Genomic DNA, 17007 nt, shown 5'->3' with positions numbered 1-17007 from the left:
TTACTATATTAATATAATATCAAAAGATACATGTTTCATTATTTTTTATAGATAAAATCGATTTTTATTGGCAACTAAATTGTGCTTAGGACAACGAAAAATTATATATTTAGGTAGAATTTTTTTTGTCAAATATAATGAAAATATCAATAAAAAATAAAGAATAAAAATAAACTTAAATAATATACTTGACACCACTTTATTTTATTAATTATTAAATTATTTAAAAATAGTACATCCACGAAAAATAATCATAATATATAAATTGAGGCAATAATTTAAAATTCTCTAATTATAATTAAATCAAATACTAATATTAAAACCAAAATTACTTAAACAATATTGAATCTATTCTAGTCTTTAGTCACGTATAGTATAAAGTCATTCTCGTAACGACAACCAACTGAAATAATATCGTAAGTATCAACATTTAAAATTCGTACAAATTTAAAATTAATAGTACATCAACAGAGTTAAAAACACAATGAAAAGGATGACAAAAGTATTGAGAGTTTGGGACATTTATTTTGCAGCTCACAATAAAAATCTGAGGACACTTGCTGCAATAAGAGCAATTAAAAAAAAAGAAAAACAAAATCTGAATTTGAACCAAATTGACCAATTTAGGATGGTGAATCTAATGAGAAATTATGCAACCGAATAATTATAATAATTTGATAAAAAAGGAGGATGAGTAAATTATAAATGTTAGATAATTAAAATTATTGATAAGTAGTTTAATAACGATCTACTTAATTTTAATTATTTTAATTATAAAAATAAATTACAAATGTTAGATAATTAAAATTATTGATAAGTAGTTTAATAATGCATTAATAATTAAAATATCACAACTGATATTACAATTTTAATCGAATAATTAAAATTATAATAATTTACTCATCCTCCTTTAACCACATTCTATTAGGTTGGTCATAATAGGTGAATAGATCCAACAATCATTCGGTAAAGTAGAAATTATTGCCCCTTCTTTGAACGCTTACATCAATGTAGTTGGAATCCGAATCAGTGAAGACAACTCGATGAGGTATTTTATAGATGTGATGCATTGTAAACGATTGTGGTAAAAGACAATTGAATTGGAACATTAGACGATAAGAACAACTTAGAGTAACAACAATTAATAAATTATTAAAAGAATAATATAATAGAATGAGTATATGAAAAATATTATAGAAAATTATAAATTGTACCTTAAAAGGATCAACTTTAATAAAAAATGAAGAATACATTCTTATTCAATGAAGTAGTAAAAAAAATACTAAATATAAAATTATGAGCTGACTCTCAAATTTAGATGTATGTACGACAGAAAAATACTATTTATAGACCTTAGTAAAACAAAAATAAATAGGTAAATTAATTACTATTAAGGCAATTTGTTATTATGTACGGTAATTACGCATTATAATTGATAAGTAGTTTAATAGTGCATTAAATATTGATTTGATATAATTATAATGAAGATATGTTCTTAAATTAGTATAATTATATATTATTCATAAAATATTAAATATAATATAACAATATAATTATAATAAATAATTTAGAATAGATGAAAAATTTTATTCGTTTTGGAGGGAAAACAGACTCACGAGAGAGTGACACGTCACCCTTATTAGCTGGGGGAAAACCCAGTTTTAGTATATTAAGTAGACAAGTTAAACCCCAAAGTGGTTCCTGAGATTCACAAAATGCACCGATTTAGTCCCTGAATTTTCAATTGCACTAATTAAGTCCTTCAGATTGGAAAAAATGCATCAAGGTGGTCCCCCTCGTATTTTCCGGTCATGTTCGTTGTCGGCGGGAGTGACGTGACCAATGAGTGCCACGCTGGAGTGTCTAACGGTTGGATGATGTGGCAAATGAAAGTTTTTAAGACCCAATTTGGTCCCTGACCCCTTTTTAAACCCTAACTCACAAGTAGTGCAGCACTTCTTCGTCAGCTACGTTCTTCATCTTCATCTTCTTCTTCTTCTTCTTCCCTGGTCATTCTCGTACCCATTGCTTTGCTGGTTGGACGATGGTTGGACGTGCAGTTGAAGGAGAGGGAAGTTCAATGCGATCAACCACAAGGAGGCCAAGTCAGAGTAGAGGCACGCGAGTACCAGAGCGGTGTGGGTGTGAGAAATGTCCTGTGTTCTGATGGTCTGGAACGGAAACTCACCCAAATAAGCCCTTCTTTGGATGCCCGAATTACAACGTGAGTGTTTCCTGAAGATGTGTTGTTGACTATTTTGATGGTAACTGTTAAATTTCATGTTCACAGAGTAGTGAAAGAAGATGGTGTGGGTTTTTTCGATGGGTAGACATTGATGAAGATGATAAAGAAAATTTGGAAGACACTGTGGCATACAACAATGAAGAAGTGAACGTTAGTCTTGCTTTGAGGATTGAAAATTCGGAGGCTGAGTTAAGGACCCAGAAATATATGATGCAAATGTTAGGGTTGCTGTTTTTTTCTCTGTTAGTTGTTGTTTTAGTCGTGATGGTAAAAATGTAAGAACTGTGTTTAAAAGCATCTGTTAATAAATGTATGGAAATTGTTTAGCTTATTGGTGTATTATTTATAGATTGATTTTACAAAAATAGAATACAAACTAAATGAAGAGAAGAGGTAAATTGATAATAGCAGTTGTAGAGTATAAACAAAACATTGTCAATGTAACACAGTATCATTTGACCACATAAAGATAAACAAACTGGAACAGCTACATTGGAGCATAAACTCTGTTATAGTATTTACTACTAGAAAATCAAAATAAACCAAACAGTCTAGCTAAGAGCCATTCCTTTAGAGAAATAACAAAAAAAACCCAAAAAAATCAACCAATGCCCAAATCCCATATATATTCTTAAACAAGCTGATAGAACATCCAAAATCAAGGGTTTTTCTTCCGTGGCGCCTTGAACTATGGTGTTGGAACAAACTTCATGAACCTTTCCAACCTTGAAGATGTAGCTGCACTTGCTCCTTGCATGAGATCGACAGAAGTAGTTACTGGTTGTTGTGGCGTCCTCCTTTTGGTTGGTAATTTAGGTGGCCTTGTTGTTGTTGGTGGTGGTGTCTGCGTAAAGTGTAATAATTTGTATGAATAGTGTAAATAGGAAGTAAACAACAAATATTTTGGAATCTTTTATACCTCATCTTGTGTTCCACCATAGTTTGGTTGGGATAATTCAACCTCTTCAGCTTGCGATGCAGACACTGGTGGTGGAATGTCAGCTGCTGGTGGTCCCGGAGTGACAGTGTTGCTTGATTCAGTTGCTGGTGTACTCCCACTAGCACTTGCTTTGGCCTTGAAAGCTGCCACAGTAGCTGCTGCAGCTGTAAGAGCAGCAACAAGCTCATCAGCTCTCTTCTGTTTGCAACCCCTCTTGGTGTGGCCCTTTACACCATAATAAGTGCATGTGAATGGCTTGAGCTGTCTCTTTAGGGTAACAGTATGCTTAGCTTTCTTGTTTACACTAGTACCCTTATCAGCATCCTTTCTTCTTTTGGTTGTGAGCTTTCCTGGTTTCCGTTTGATGTTTGGAGCCTGGGGCTGACTATATGCTGATTTTTTCCACATGGATGGGCCCGGGAGAGGATTGATGTAATGTTCATAGGTCTTCCTGTATGACTCCATTGTGACCAAGGGGTGACAGAAATCCTCTGGTCTCCTGTTCACCCGTGCAAGAGCAGCACAGGCGTGAACACAGGGAATGCCTAAAGCACACCAAACAAAAGGCAGTTCAAGTCCAGACCATGCCATTGAATAGTTCAAGTAAAAACAGCCTAAATTGAATATGATGATAATGTAAATGAATTTAATGAAAATAAATATAATTTTAGTGTAACTTTACCTGTTAACATCCAGAACTGGCAGGTGCAAAGTCTTTTTCCTAGATCGACAACCATGTTTGTTGGTTGTTCATGGACCTCAAACTTTTCATAGGCTTCATCCCCCAGTCCATATAAGAACCCAGTTCTTTGACTCTTTCCTTACCTTCTCTTGGGCTTCTGGTTCTGCTTGGGTTTTTTATTCTGCTTGACAGTTGGGGTTGTATTGGGCTTTGTGGTGGGTTTTGGGTTGGGTATATGATGGAGTTTAGGGTTCTCATGTTCAGCCATGGACTTCGTGTCATCATGTGTAGGTCTTGTGGTGGGGGTGTTAGCATGAACTGCGATTGCAATTGGACTGTTTGGAATGAGAATTGGAGTAGGAGGAGCTGGGTCAGGATCACATTTGTCATGTGGCATTTCATTTAAGGTATACTCAGAGGTGTTCTTCTTATTTAAGTCACCACCAGGCTCCTATTCTGGAATATAATCCAGACACAGGACAGCTTCTTTCCCCTCCATCAGTTCAGGTGTCGAAACTCCATGTTCGAAATAAACATCAACTACTCCATCATTCCTTTGTGCATGGAAGCACATTTCCCTTAATTCATCATCAGTGGTCAGAGCTCTCAATCCAACCTCTAAACTCCTCTCTAGAACCAACCACCAGCACTCAACTACCTTGTCATATCCCAACTCCTTAAAATAGTTCCTAACGAAGAAGACGTCAAGTGTATCCTCATCTAAATCTCCTAAGCAAGCTCTATTATTAGGTGAGTAAACCAAATTTCCATCAACATTCTTCTTAAACGTTCCACCATGATGGAACATTATATCCAGCAACTTTTCCATCTGTAATGAAAAAAAAAATATACAACATTTTTACTAACATATCGAATCAGCAAACAACAACATACCATATTCCAAAATTGCTAACTAACAACTACTTTAGTCACTATGCCATTATAGAAATACCCATATTTTCAATTTGAAAATAGAGCATTCCAATAACCCCTACCCGCACTACCCAATGCAAAAACCCTAGCTACTAACATAGTATCCATGGTTTTCCATCAGTCTACACCAATTTTCCAAGTAAAATCCATAACGATGGATACCTTACCACTATGTAAAACAGAACAAGACTATCTAATATACTGCATGCCTACCTCTGTCACAGGAGATTTCACGCAGAATATTTGCTCCTTCCTTCACCGATCTTTAGCCAACGCTGACTACGTTCCTCTGAATTCCAAATTGTTTCACTATGAAAATCCACACCAGGGCTCTCCAATGCCAGGGTTTGGTGCTTTCAGTTCAAGGGAAGATGAAGAAGACGAAGTGATCTTTGAATATTGGGAGAGGGGGGTTTGAACGTTTTGTATATGCTTACTTGAAACGGTGTCGTCTATTAGTGGGTTTAGCACCAAAACCCAATACGATGACGTTTTACACTCCTCCAGCGTGGCACTCATTGGCCACGTCACTCCCTCCGGCAACGAACATGATTGGAAAATACGAGGGGGACCACCTTGATGCATTTTTTCCAATATGGAGGACTTAATTAGTGCAATTAGGAAGTCGGGGACTAAATCGGTGCATTTTGTGAATCTCAGGGACCACTTTGGGGTTTAACTCACAATTTAGCCCGATTTGGCAGTTGGATGGGCAAATTTTTTATTTGATCGAATAAGTCAGTCCAATTTTTACAACTATACCAAAAATAAAATAAAAAAGAAGGAGTTGTTTTATCGATGTTGTGTACTACACGATGTTGCTGAAGGTTTCTGAGCTTACCTTCTTCCTATTTCATACGACAAACATCGAAAATTGGCCATTGGTCTATAACAAAAATTTTCTTTTTTATTTTTATAGGGTTAAAGTGGTTCATAAAATTGTATTTGTTTCAAGTCTAAGAACACTGAAATTAGTTGGTCTTTTATTTGTTAATATTGGGCTAGTTTAAATATATTTGCTAAAAATAGTCCATTTGGTGTGTAATATAATTTTATGAAGAACAATATTGGGAGGACGAAATTGTCTGTCCAGTCATCAAGCCCAAATGAAGGAGGCGAATTGTGACTGTGCCACCAAAAAACGAGGGCAGCATTAGAGATGGAGGCCCAATTTGAGGGGCATTTTCGAGACTTCATGAAAAAGCACTCCCATTTTGAATACCACAAACTAACCGACAAGTGTATCGGGTCGTACCAAGTAATAACTCAGGTGAGTGAGTGTTAATCCCACAAGAATTAATGGACGGATCAACAATAGTTGAGTGATTAAGCTAGTCAGACAAGTTAAAATGAGTGGTTTTAAGTTCAAATAGCATAAAATAGTAAATCATAGAGTGCAAGAAAGCAAACAGCGAATTGTTGGTGAGATTAATATAAGAAAATAGTTAACATTTTGGAGATGTTTAAATTTTCGGATTAACAATTCTCATTAACTATTTTAATCATGCAAAGATTCAATTCATACAAACTTTAAGTGATTAAACCCTAATTCCTTAGTAATTTAATCTCCTCTAATCCAATCGACCGCTAATTTCATGGTTACTTAATTTAAATAAAAGGTTAAGTCTAATTCTAGTTTATGAGCCAAACAAACCCTAAGTACCAAAAAATAAGGCGATTATATATCACGTATTACGTTAAATCCAAATAATTAGAGAGTTGTGAGGAATTGATTTCAAGCTGTAATTCTAGTGATATAACTTTTCCAAGATTCAATAAGAATTCAAATAGAAAAAGAGTTATCTTCCAATATATTCTAATTCCTAGGATAAAGAACGAAATCAATCCTTGAATTTAAATTAGTGCATTGATTAAGAGTAGAAAGACAATAGTATTAATCCATTAAAATAAACAGAACTTCTAACCTTAACAATGGAGGTTTAGTTGCTCATGACTCAGAGAAAAACCTAAAGTTAAAAATGTAAAAGTGCCGAATGAGAAAGAAAAAGAGAAGAGATTTTGAAGAGCTGAATCTTTTCTCCTTTTATATTTAATCCTAATTGATAAAAAATTAAATTTTTAAAATCCTATAAAATATCTTTTCTTAATTTAAAAATTAAATTAAAAACCAAAAACTATCTTCTGTGGAATTGCTTGACACAGACCTGGCACTAAACACCGAGCAGTGGTGTTTAGCATCACCAAACAAAATGCAATTTTAACTTTTTGTATCACCGGCGCTAAACGCTGGGTAGTGGCGTTTAACGCCACCTTCACAAATTCCTTGCACAAATTACGAGTCACCTAGCGCTAAATGCCGAGTCGTGGCGTTTAGTGCCAGCTTCACAGAATGCTTGCACAAATCACGAGGCTCGGTGTTTAGCGCCAACTTGATAGTAACTATCTTTCTCACTTTTCTACTACATAAACTCTGTCAAACTCGTCCGAATGTCTTTTATAATTAACAAAATAGCAGTACGACTCAAAGTAGCATTCATGATGGTCTAAAATACCAAATCTCATAAAAACTCAACAAATCCACATCTAAATTACTAAGAAAAGATAGGAAAGATGTTCACGCATCACAACACCAAACTTAAATCGTTGTTTATCCTCAAGCAACTGAAAACAATAGAAACTCGAGATGTAAATTTGCCTAAGAGTTGAGTTTTCAATCAAGCTCCTGTCTATCTTCTGAGTGAGGTTGATGATACTGTGATTATGAGTAGTTTTGACATCTCACTGTCCCTTGAAGACTCAGGAATGCCAATATCATTCAGAACTAGAATATGGATGATGTTATGGATTCTCTCTCTTTTAAATTTCAATTAATCCTTGAACATAATATTTTCTTTTTTTTTTCTTTGGTGTTTTGTACCTTGAGCCTAACCGTGACTCTAAATGTTTTGTCTCAAACTTTGCTCGACACAGAAACACCACAAGCACTTAACTAGGGAATTCTTTGAGCTTTGATTTTTCTATTAATTTTCCCAGTTAGTGGTGCTCAGATCCTTTAGCTTCTCTTTATTTGTACTTGACTTTGACTCTAAGTGTTCTATCTCAAGAGTTACTTGACACATTCACACCACAAGCATACAGTTAGAAAAATAACTCTTTGAGCTTTGATCATTTTTAACCTTCCTAGCCATTAATGTTCAGAGCCTTAGACCTTACGTTTTATTTTTATTTTTTTTGCTGTTTCTTTTGTTTTAAGGATCAACTTCTTGTTTAATTTTTAAAGAATTCATAATACTTCTCTAAATTCTTGTTCCTCATGAATTAACTTTCTTTGTTCTAAGATCAAATATGCACTGTTCTTTTTCATGCATTCAGAGTTACAAATAAATACCACTACATCTAATTAAATAAGATAATTGTAAATATGAACTCAACTGCTTATGCATTACACCACTTTCCTCTTCTATTTTTTTTTTTAATTTAAGCTGAGTGAGCTATACATGAGAATTTTTTTTAAATAAACATAAAAATAATTATAACTAAATAAACTAAACAGACCGAAAACACTAAATATCATGTAAAGGACAGAAAATAAAGTAACAGAAAATAAGAAATAACAAAATAAGAACGGAAAGGAAAAATAGAACGAAAGAAAATACAACCACCTGAGTCATCCCGGTGGTCGTCTTCTCCAACCGACTGAGCTCCTTGGTATCCTCTCAGTCGCCCTATGTCTAGTCTCATCTGGGTGAGCTCCTAGTGCTAACTCTGCTGCTCAGCCAAAACCTGCTAAAGGAGGGCACCATGACCATCCTGGCCAATCACCAGCTGCTCAATGGATGAGGTAAGCTGATGCCAAACTCCTGTGGTGGAAAGTAGTGTCCCTGAGACATCATGGGCTGCTCCTGCTGAAGAGGGAGAATCGGCTCTCCCTCGGCTGCGGGATTGTCTCTCAGGGACTGTGCATATTCTCTGGCATACTCCATAGTCGTCCTTCTAGAGATTGGCCTCTCTATGAGGATGAGGATGTCGTTCTCTAGGCGCACTCTTGTAGCATCACAGAGGCGGTGGATGAGATGTAGGAAGGCCAGCTTGACATGTGTGGAGGCGTTGGAGGCAATGCTGTATATCTGCTGTGGAATTGTGAGCTTCACCTCCATCTCATTCCCTAGCATGATGCAGTGGATCATAACAGTTCGGTCCACGATAACCTCAGAGCGTTACTAGTCAGAATAATGGAGCATTGCATAAACTCCAACCAACCTCGGGCTACCGGCTTCAAATCATGCCACCCCAGCTGATTTGGTTGCCCTTCTAAATTCAGCCTCTATTGGGCTCCCAGGAGGCATATGTATGGAAGAATCTGATCATGTCTCTGATCACCACACATCCTCTCAATATAGGAATGATCATTATCCCTCAGAGGTGGTAGTTGGAGTGCCTCCCTCATACTCCTTGGGCCGAAGTCTAGAATCCTCTCTCTTGTCATAGTGTGGTAGTTCTTGGGACTGGGATCACACCCCACACATGCTTGTATGTAACCCACACATTTCCATAAAATTTCTGGACCTTCAGTTGGACCACATCAGTATGCGATTTACATAATGTTCCCCAGCCTCTTCTCTGTATCTGCTCCTAAATCTTCGGATACTCATCTAACTTGAGATCAAACTAGACTTCAGGAATCACTTTTTTTTTACTGGTGATCTCAAAGAAGTGATATTCGTACACTTTAGAGCTGAACCGGTTGGCATCAAATGGACCAGTCTGAGGGGCCTTTTCCTTCCTCTTCCTTGAAGAGGACTCTCCTTCCTTTGGTGCCATGTATAATAGTTAAAGAACAAGCAGCGCGACCACACCAAACTTAAAAATTTTACTCATCCCCGAGTAAAGAAAATCAGAAAATAGAGGATGGAGAAATAGAAAGGATGTGCAATGGGTGCAAAAAAGGTAATTTTTGGGTGGAGAAGGGAGGGTGAAATAGAAGAAGAAAAGTAAAAAGGGGTTACTAAGCACCTGTATCAACACCTCCTCTTCATCATGACTCAAAGAGGAGTTAATAATCACTGGATAAGAATCTTGCTCGCCTAGAAAAGCATACTTAAGAGAGGGAGGCAAGGGCTTCAACTCAATCTTGGGTGGGCCTTCCTCCTTAGTATGCGTGTTTGGTTCCCCCTTCTGTGGTGGTGAATCATCAATCTCTAGCAAACCATCCTCTGAATGGGGTTCCAAAACAATATCAAGGACCTCTTGAATCAATGGCTCAATTAAATCAACTCTCGTACATCCTTCAGAATCATTAGGATGTTGCAAGGCCTCAAGCACATTAAGATCAACCTCTTCACCATTGCCTCTCAGAGTCAACTCACCCTTTTGCACATCAATAAGGGCTTTCCCTGTATCTAGAAAAGGTCTTCTCAAAATAATGAAAGCATTCACATCTTCTTCCATATCCAGTATCACAAAATCAGCAAGAAAAATGAAGGGTCCTACTTTCACTAGTAAATTCTCAACAACTCCAAGAGGATATTTAATTGAAAGGTCAGCAAGTTGAAGAAAAATTCTTGTAGGTTTTACCTCATCAATTTGGAGCTTTCTCATAAAAGAAAGTGGCATGAGATTGATGCATACTACAAGATCACATAATGCCCTCTGAATAGTAATATCTCCAATGGTGCAAGGAATTAAAAAGCTTCTCGGATCTTGCATCTTCTCCAGGAGAACCTGCTGGATAATTGCACTGAATTTCTTGGTGAGCACCGCATTTTCACTCTCTTTTCAATTTCTCTTATTGGTCAATAATTCCTTCATGAATTTAGCATAGAGAGACAATTGCTCCAAAGCTTTTGCAAAAGGAATGTTGATCTGAAGCTTTCTGAAGACTTCTAGGAATATTGAGAATTGCTTGTCTTTGGATGCCTTCTGAAGCCTCTGAGGATATGAAATTTTTGGCTTGTACTCAAGCACTAGAGACTTCACTTTGTATTGCTCCTCTCAGGGGCGTGCTCCACTTTGTTTTGAATCTCCTCCGGAGCTTTTTTTCAACCGGCTCCTCACTAACGTATGCCTCTGTGCCTGCTACCTTTCCACTTCTCAGATGTATGGCCTTGCACTCTTCTATTGGGTTGGGTATTGTATCACTGGGGAAGGTGTGAGGAGGTCTCTTAACTACTTGCTTGCTTAACTGACCCATTTGAACCTCTAAGTTTCTAATTGAAGCTCTAGTTTCCTACATAAAACTATTAGTGTTCTTGGAGAATTCTGCAACTAAAGATTCCAAGTTAGAAAGTTTCTGAGAAGGAGGGGGCACATGGTATTGTTGAGAGGACTGAAACTAACTGCTGTTATTGTTGAAATGATTTTGATTGAAATTACCCTGAGGAGAGTTGTTGTTGAAATATGGTTGCCTCTGTGGTTGATTTTCCCATCCAAAATTTGGGTGATTTCTCCACCCCAAATTGTAAGTCTTGGAAGAATTGTCCCTGTAATTAACCTGTTCAGAGAAAAATTGACCATAATCATAATTCTCACCTTGAGAAAATCTACCACTCATGTCATAAGGAAAATCTTGGGTATTAGTAGCTGAAATTTGTAATCTACCCAAGTGTTGAGTAATGGCATTTATTTTGTTTTGAGAATGAATAATATCCAAAGTATCTAGTTCCAAGACTCCTTTTCTCATGGTGGTTCTAATAATATCCAAAGTATCTAGTTCTAATACTCCTTTCCTCATGGTGGTTCTCTCAGAAGAGTATAAATACTGGTTGTCCATAAATTCTAATTTGATACTTCTTTGATATATTTTCTAATTCAACAAGTGTGATTAAAAATAAAACAATAAACTTATAATTAATATAACATAATATTAGAATTAATTTAAAACATATATACCTTTTTTAGATAGTGCACATGGGTCGGGTGAAGTTGGGTTCGCTTTAATCCGGACCCAGCCCTAAATAATGACCGTGCCTATTTTTGAGACTCGGACCTGGCCCTAGACCCAGTAAAATCACACCAAATTAACCCCTAAAATATTCGGATCTGGGCCGGATCACTCCATGTACACCCCTAGTTCTATCGATGTTGTGTACTACACAGTGTGGCTGAAGCTTTCCGAGCTTACATTCTTCCTATTTCATACGACAAACATTGAAAATTGGCCATTGGCCTACAACAAAGGTTTTTCTTTCTATTTTTATAGGGTTAAAGTGGTTCATAAAGTTGCATTTATTCCAAGTCTAAAGGCACTGAAATTAGTCCGTCTTTTTTATTATTATTATTGGGCCAGTTTAAGTGTATTTGCTAAAAATAGTTCATTTGGTGTGTAATCCAATTTTATGGAAACAAATATTGGGAGGACGAAATTGTCGCGTCTAGTCATCAAACCCAAATGAAGGGGGGCGAACTGTGACTATGCCACCAAAAAACAAGGGCAACGTTAGAGATAGAGGCGCATTTTTGAGACTTCATGAAAAAGCGCTGAGAGTGCTGATGCGGATTTTGAATATGACAAACTAACCGATAAGTGTATCAGGTATGACAAACTAACCGATAAGTGTATCAGGTCGTACCAAGTAATAAATCAATATTAAATAAATTAACTTACATATATAGAATAATCTAAAAATTGAATAATATGTTCTTCAAATTTAGTAAAATCACGCACCACTATTGTCACCTCACTCTTTTAAATTTGAAATTTTACTCCCGGTGAAGTTAGTTTATCAAACAAATTTTTACTTCAACCGCCCAAGTTAGTTTACCAAACAAAATTTGTGTAAGGACAAAAATTTATTCCGAATATTTACCATTTTTCATCTCATGTTTTACATTCGTTCATAAGGTTTTAGAACCACATATATGTTCTTTTTCATACCACTAGGAATTATAATCTAACCTATATTACCATCCTAGACAATACCTGCTTACATTTTGAAGATGAAAATGTATCATATTAAGAGGGATATAAACACAACTACACAAGTATAGAATGTTTGGTTTGTCCTATTAATATGACATGGCCATTTTCAAGACTAACAATACAACACATAAATTGGCAGTGATCACTTGAGATTCTTTTCCTTCTGGGATAGGAGGACTAGCTGCATATTTCATCTCCTAACCAATTGGCTTTCCCCTTTGGACCAATTGGTCCCTCCTCACCATAAAGCTCTGTTGGAAACAATTCAAATAAATTCTCCACAGAAAATCTAACAAACACAGGCAGCATATCTATCAGCTTGTCTATCTCAGAACGTGAGTCATACACAATGCTAGGACCCCACTCTCTCATATACTGCAACCAACATGGTTCCTCTACGGCTCCAAGATACTCCGCCGCAACAATCTCATACTTTGTGCTTGAATCCACAACAATATCACTTTTTGCAGCATCATTCCGAGCTCCGATTCCAAGTCTGGATATAGATATCCCCTGAAGGTAAGTACCTTCATGAGGGTAGCTAGCATGCCCATGCTTTGATGAATAAACAATTGGTTTGTTAGTCCCTTCAATGAACTCCAAGTCGAATGCATCCACCCATTCGCCGCCACTATGCTGAGAGAAGAACATTGACCATAGCTCTCCGGTGAAGTTACTTACACGGAGGGTAAAGTGCTCCCAGTCACCTACATGTTCTCCTATCTTACTCATCTCAATGTTCAACAAACCCACCTTAAGGGTGGCAGGTCCATTGAAAGGACAGAACACCCACATTGCAATATCAGTAAATGTTCCTCCCAATGCTGGTTTCACATGAACATACAGTTTTGCACTCTCTATGTTTCCCTTCTTGAGATTATCTCTGGCATCATCATCTGTAGGCAAATCTATCCAAAATAAGCCGTCGTTTGTTCCTCCACTTGGTAAGTTCGAACCATCATACTCAATATTCTTACCCTTCTCACTACCTTGTGAATACAGAAGCGCTCCGTCCTTGAAAAACCATTGCACAGATGATGGCAAGTATACCTCATCAGGATGGAAGTACATGGTCGGACCATAATGCTTAATAAGTGCATGAATTTGGCTTAGATTCGGCATGGCGTGTAAGGTGGAATCAAGACTCCTCAGGCAAGCAATATCAAACACTATGCCAGAATCAGCATAGGTGCTGCAGAAGAATGTCCCAACAGCTACACCTCTACCTAACATACCTCTTCTATAAGGTTGTGTGTTCCAAACATGAAATGAGTTTTTTGAAAATTTTGAGTCCATTGTTATTAACAGATCACAAGTCTCACAAACTTCTGTCAAATCCTTTCGCACGCATCTAACTTCTTCAACGTCAGGTTCATCCGGTATGCTAGTAACTACTATGCCCATTGCTTTATAACCCGCCGGAGGATTTGGCAACCAGAAATAACCACATCCACCATCCGGTGACTCAGCACTCCATATTAAAGAGTAGTTAATTGGCTTTCTTAGAGCCGGAGATTCTGACACAGGGCTATTTGAAGAATAATGATTAGCTTCAGGTTCAGGTTCCAAAGCAGTTTCACCAGCCACAAGAACATATCCTCGCAATGGCTGCACATTGGATTGGCAGTAGTGTCCAAGGCAGTGAAAACCATCAGGAATCTCCAAAGGTCTGTAGAATGTGAAACCCTGTGTGCAGCACCAAACTCTCTCAAAATTGGTTATTTTTACAACTTCTAATTGTCCAAGGCTTATTCTTCCACTGGAAAAAGCACCACCTATAACAACATATTAATATTATTCAAAAAATTAGATCAACCATGTAGTAAATACAGGATATTAGTTTATTAGTTAACAACTCAAGTCTGATGCACTAATGGTAAAAAATTTTGCAATAAAGGTGTATCAATTGATGCATTAATGAATATTTTTCAACCCCTGAACAAAAACTCATAGGATAGCAGCATGAAGCACAAATCTGAACAAAATAACACATGCAAGAGCTATGCATTTTGCTGCCTTCAACTTCAAGTACATTCATAAAATTCACTAAAAAGTCTTAAACCATGTCAAGTGTAGATTTTTCACCATGGATTGACAAGGTGGCCTCCTAATTGAAAGGATTAACCCCCGCCGTGACACGGGGCTTGTTAATTTAGTATGAGAACGAAATCAAAGAAGAAAAGGGCCTGAATTTCTGGTGTATATCCTTGAATAATAGCAAAAATAGAAGAGGAAAAGAACAGAAGCAGCATCCCCAAAAAGAGTTACAGATAGAAAGCGTATTATTATTGTCAATAAATAGATACCTTGTGGCCAATCGGGAAGAGGTGCAGGCAGAGAGAATGGTTGAGGTTCAGCAAATGAAGAGTAGAGTTGAGAAGGTTCGGTATTATTAATGTTATTATTATTCCACCAAAAGCATTCACACCCAAACATCTCTCTCTATGACACCACAAAGAGTTAATGTTGAGAGTGATGCTGGTTCTTGAGCATGTGAGAGCTGAAACGAAGATGGTTTACGGTGTATTGATGTAACAAAGTAAAGTGCAGAAATGGAGTAATCAGTGTTCAGTGATGTGGTTCACCACGTTGACCACATCACCCAGGAGAAGGAAGACACGACACTAGTCTACAGCAACTTCATGCTCCCTTCATTATGAGAGATAACACGTTTACACCATTTATTTATTATATATAATCTTTTGATGTATATTTTTTTTTCATGATATAATTTTGGGAGTTACTAAGATTAAGATAAAGATATCTAAAATATTTTTTTAAAAAATATTTTTTAATAATTAAAATTTAATATATATAATCGATTAAATTGTATTATTTTTATTAAAATTATATTAGACAAATTAATTTGATAAAAAATGATGAATTAAATTTTGAAGTGGTCTAAATTAATATTTTTTTTAAAAAAAATGACCACAATAATTTTATTATAGAAACTGAAATAGAAATATTTTAGTCATTTTCATAATAAGAATATTATAATTATTTTCTACAAAAAATAATATTATTTAGACTAATTTAATATTTAATTCACTATTTTTTGGGTCAAATTAATTTATTTAGCCTAATTTAAACAAAAATAAATATATTAAATTTTAATTACTAAAAAATATTTAAAAAAAAACGTTCGTTTTTATCTGAGAAGCTTTCTATAATTTTTATCAACTATTCTTAATATTGAAAGTGAAAGTTATATAAAAAATGGTATACAAAAATTAATGTATATAATATTTCTATTGTTTTTATGTCTTTATAAAAACTGATAAAAAAAATTGATTGGCAGGAATTTGGGTAAGAAAACTGATATATTTTTTTAAATTTATTTTCTTCTCCAAAGATAGTGAAGGAATTTTTTAAAATAAATAAAATAAATTTTTTATTTATCAAAATATATAATTTGTAGCATTTTTACTGAAATAATATTTTATCTCTTATCTTGTTTACACTATAAACGAGATATGTGCACTCTTATTTCATTTACACTGTAAACAAAATACGTAAAAAATTATAACGTTTACACTGTAAACGAGATACATTACAATAAATTTTCAGCAGCTATAAAAAGATGTGCAACCTTTTGTATTTTTCACAAACATTTCACTTCTTCTTTTCTTCCGGCTTTCTTCCGAAAAATAAGCTAAAATGTCTAGTGGTGGTGGATATGTGGTTGTAAGTGTGTATCCCAATCGGCATATGAGAAACAGTGACACCGACGTGATATTTGAGTGTGATAATCCCATTCTTTTGCGCACCTGACGAGTTAGTTCTTTGTCCGATTTGAAGAGTCTGATATTGAGTAATGTTGGTGGTAGCGGGAGAAAAGAGATAGGAAGGGTGGGGTATAGATTGCTAGCACCAATGTGAAATGGAGTTTTCTCGTCTGTTTTGCCTCCATGGCGACGAGCATGTGTGGCTCATGTTTGACATCCATGGGAGAATCATGACGCAATAAGTCATTGAGCTTTCTGCAGAGGTCTGCGATGTTGGTGGCCGTGGATCTAGCCACTCGAATTTAGTGTAGGACGACCCACCTCTCGCACCGCAACCGATACACATTGCGAATTCAGTCGAAGACATGGACGTGGATGATGAGGAATCCGACGAGGAGTATATTGCGGAAAGCAACAAGAGTAGTTCTTCTGAAGATGACGACGAGAAAAAGTTCATACCCGAAACGCCGGTTGAGACATCAGTTCGGTATCTTCTTTTTACTCCACAACCAATTCCTGCCTTCTCAGCTGTACCTAGTCACTATCAGACGCTAGATCTGGATGCGATGCACGAGAAAACTCATTTTTCAATATGGGTGA

General features: G+C 36.1%; 1 protein-coding gene across 1 annotated transcript; it reads right to left on the bottom strand.

The window, feature by feature from the left end:
- Nucleotides 1-12530: 12530 nt before the first annotated feature.
- Nucleotides 12531-15347, bottom strand: LOC112695402 (hypothetical protein At1g04090). The gene is made up of 2 exons (XM_025747737.3): nt 14986-15347; nt 12531-14454 (listed from the first exon to the last, which is right to left on the bottom strand). Exons 1-2 carry the CDS (start codon nt 15113-15115, stop codon nt 12857-12859), a joined length of 1728 nt encoding a protein of 575 aa, XP_025603522.1. The 5' UTR covers nt 15116-15347; the 3' UTR covers nt 12531-12856.
- Nucleotides 15348-17007: the final 1660 nt, after the last annotated feature.

This window comes from Arachis hypogaea, chromosome 6 (genome assembly GCF_003086295.3).
Source record: "Arachis hypogaea cultivar Tifrunner chromosome 6, arahy.Tifrunner.gnm2.J5K5, whole genome shotgun sequence".
Taxonomy (NCBI): domain Eukaryota; kingdom Viridiplantae; phylum Streptophyta; class Magnoliopsida; order Fabales; family Fabaceae; genus Arachis; species Arachis hypogaea.
The sequence above is the reverse complement of the archived record's forward strand: the minus strand, read 5'-3'. Positions and strand labels throughout refer to the sequence as shown.

Bases quoted from the DNA above. Each gene is read 5' to 3' on its own strand.
- LOC112695402 (XM_025747737.3), bottom strand. From the start codon at position 15,115: ATGTTTGGGTGTGAATGCTTTTGGTGGAATAATAATAACATTAATAAT. The intron at 14,455-14,985 runs GTATCTATTTAT...ATGTTGTTATAG, and splicing joins TCTTCCCGATTGGCCACAAG to GTGGTGCTTTTTCCAGTGGA.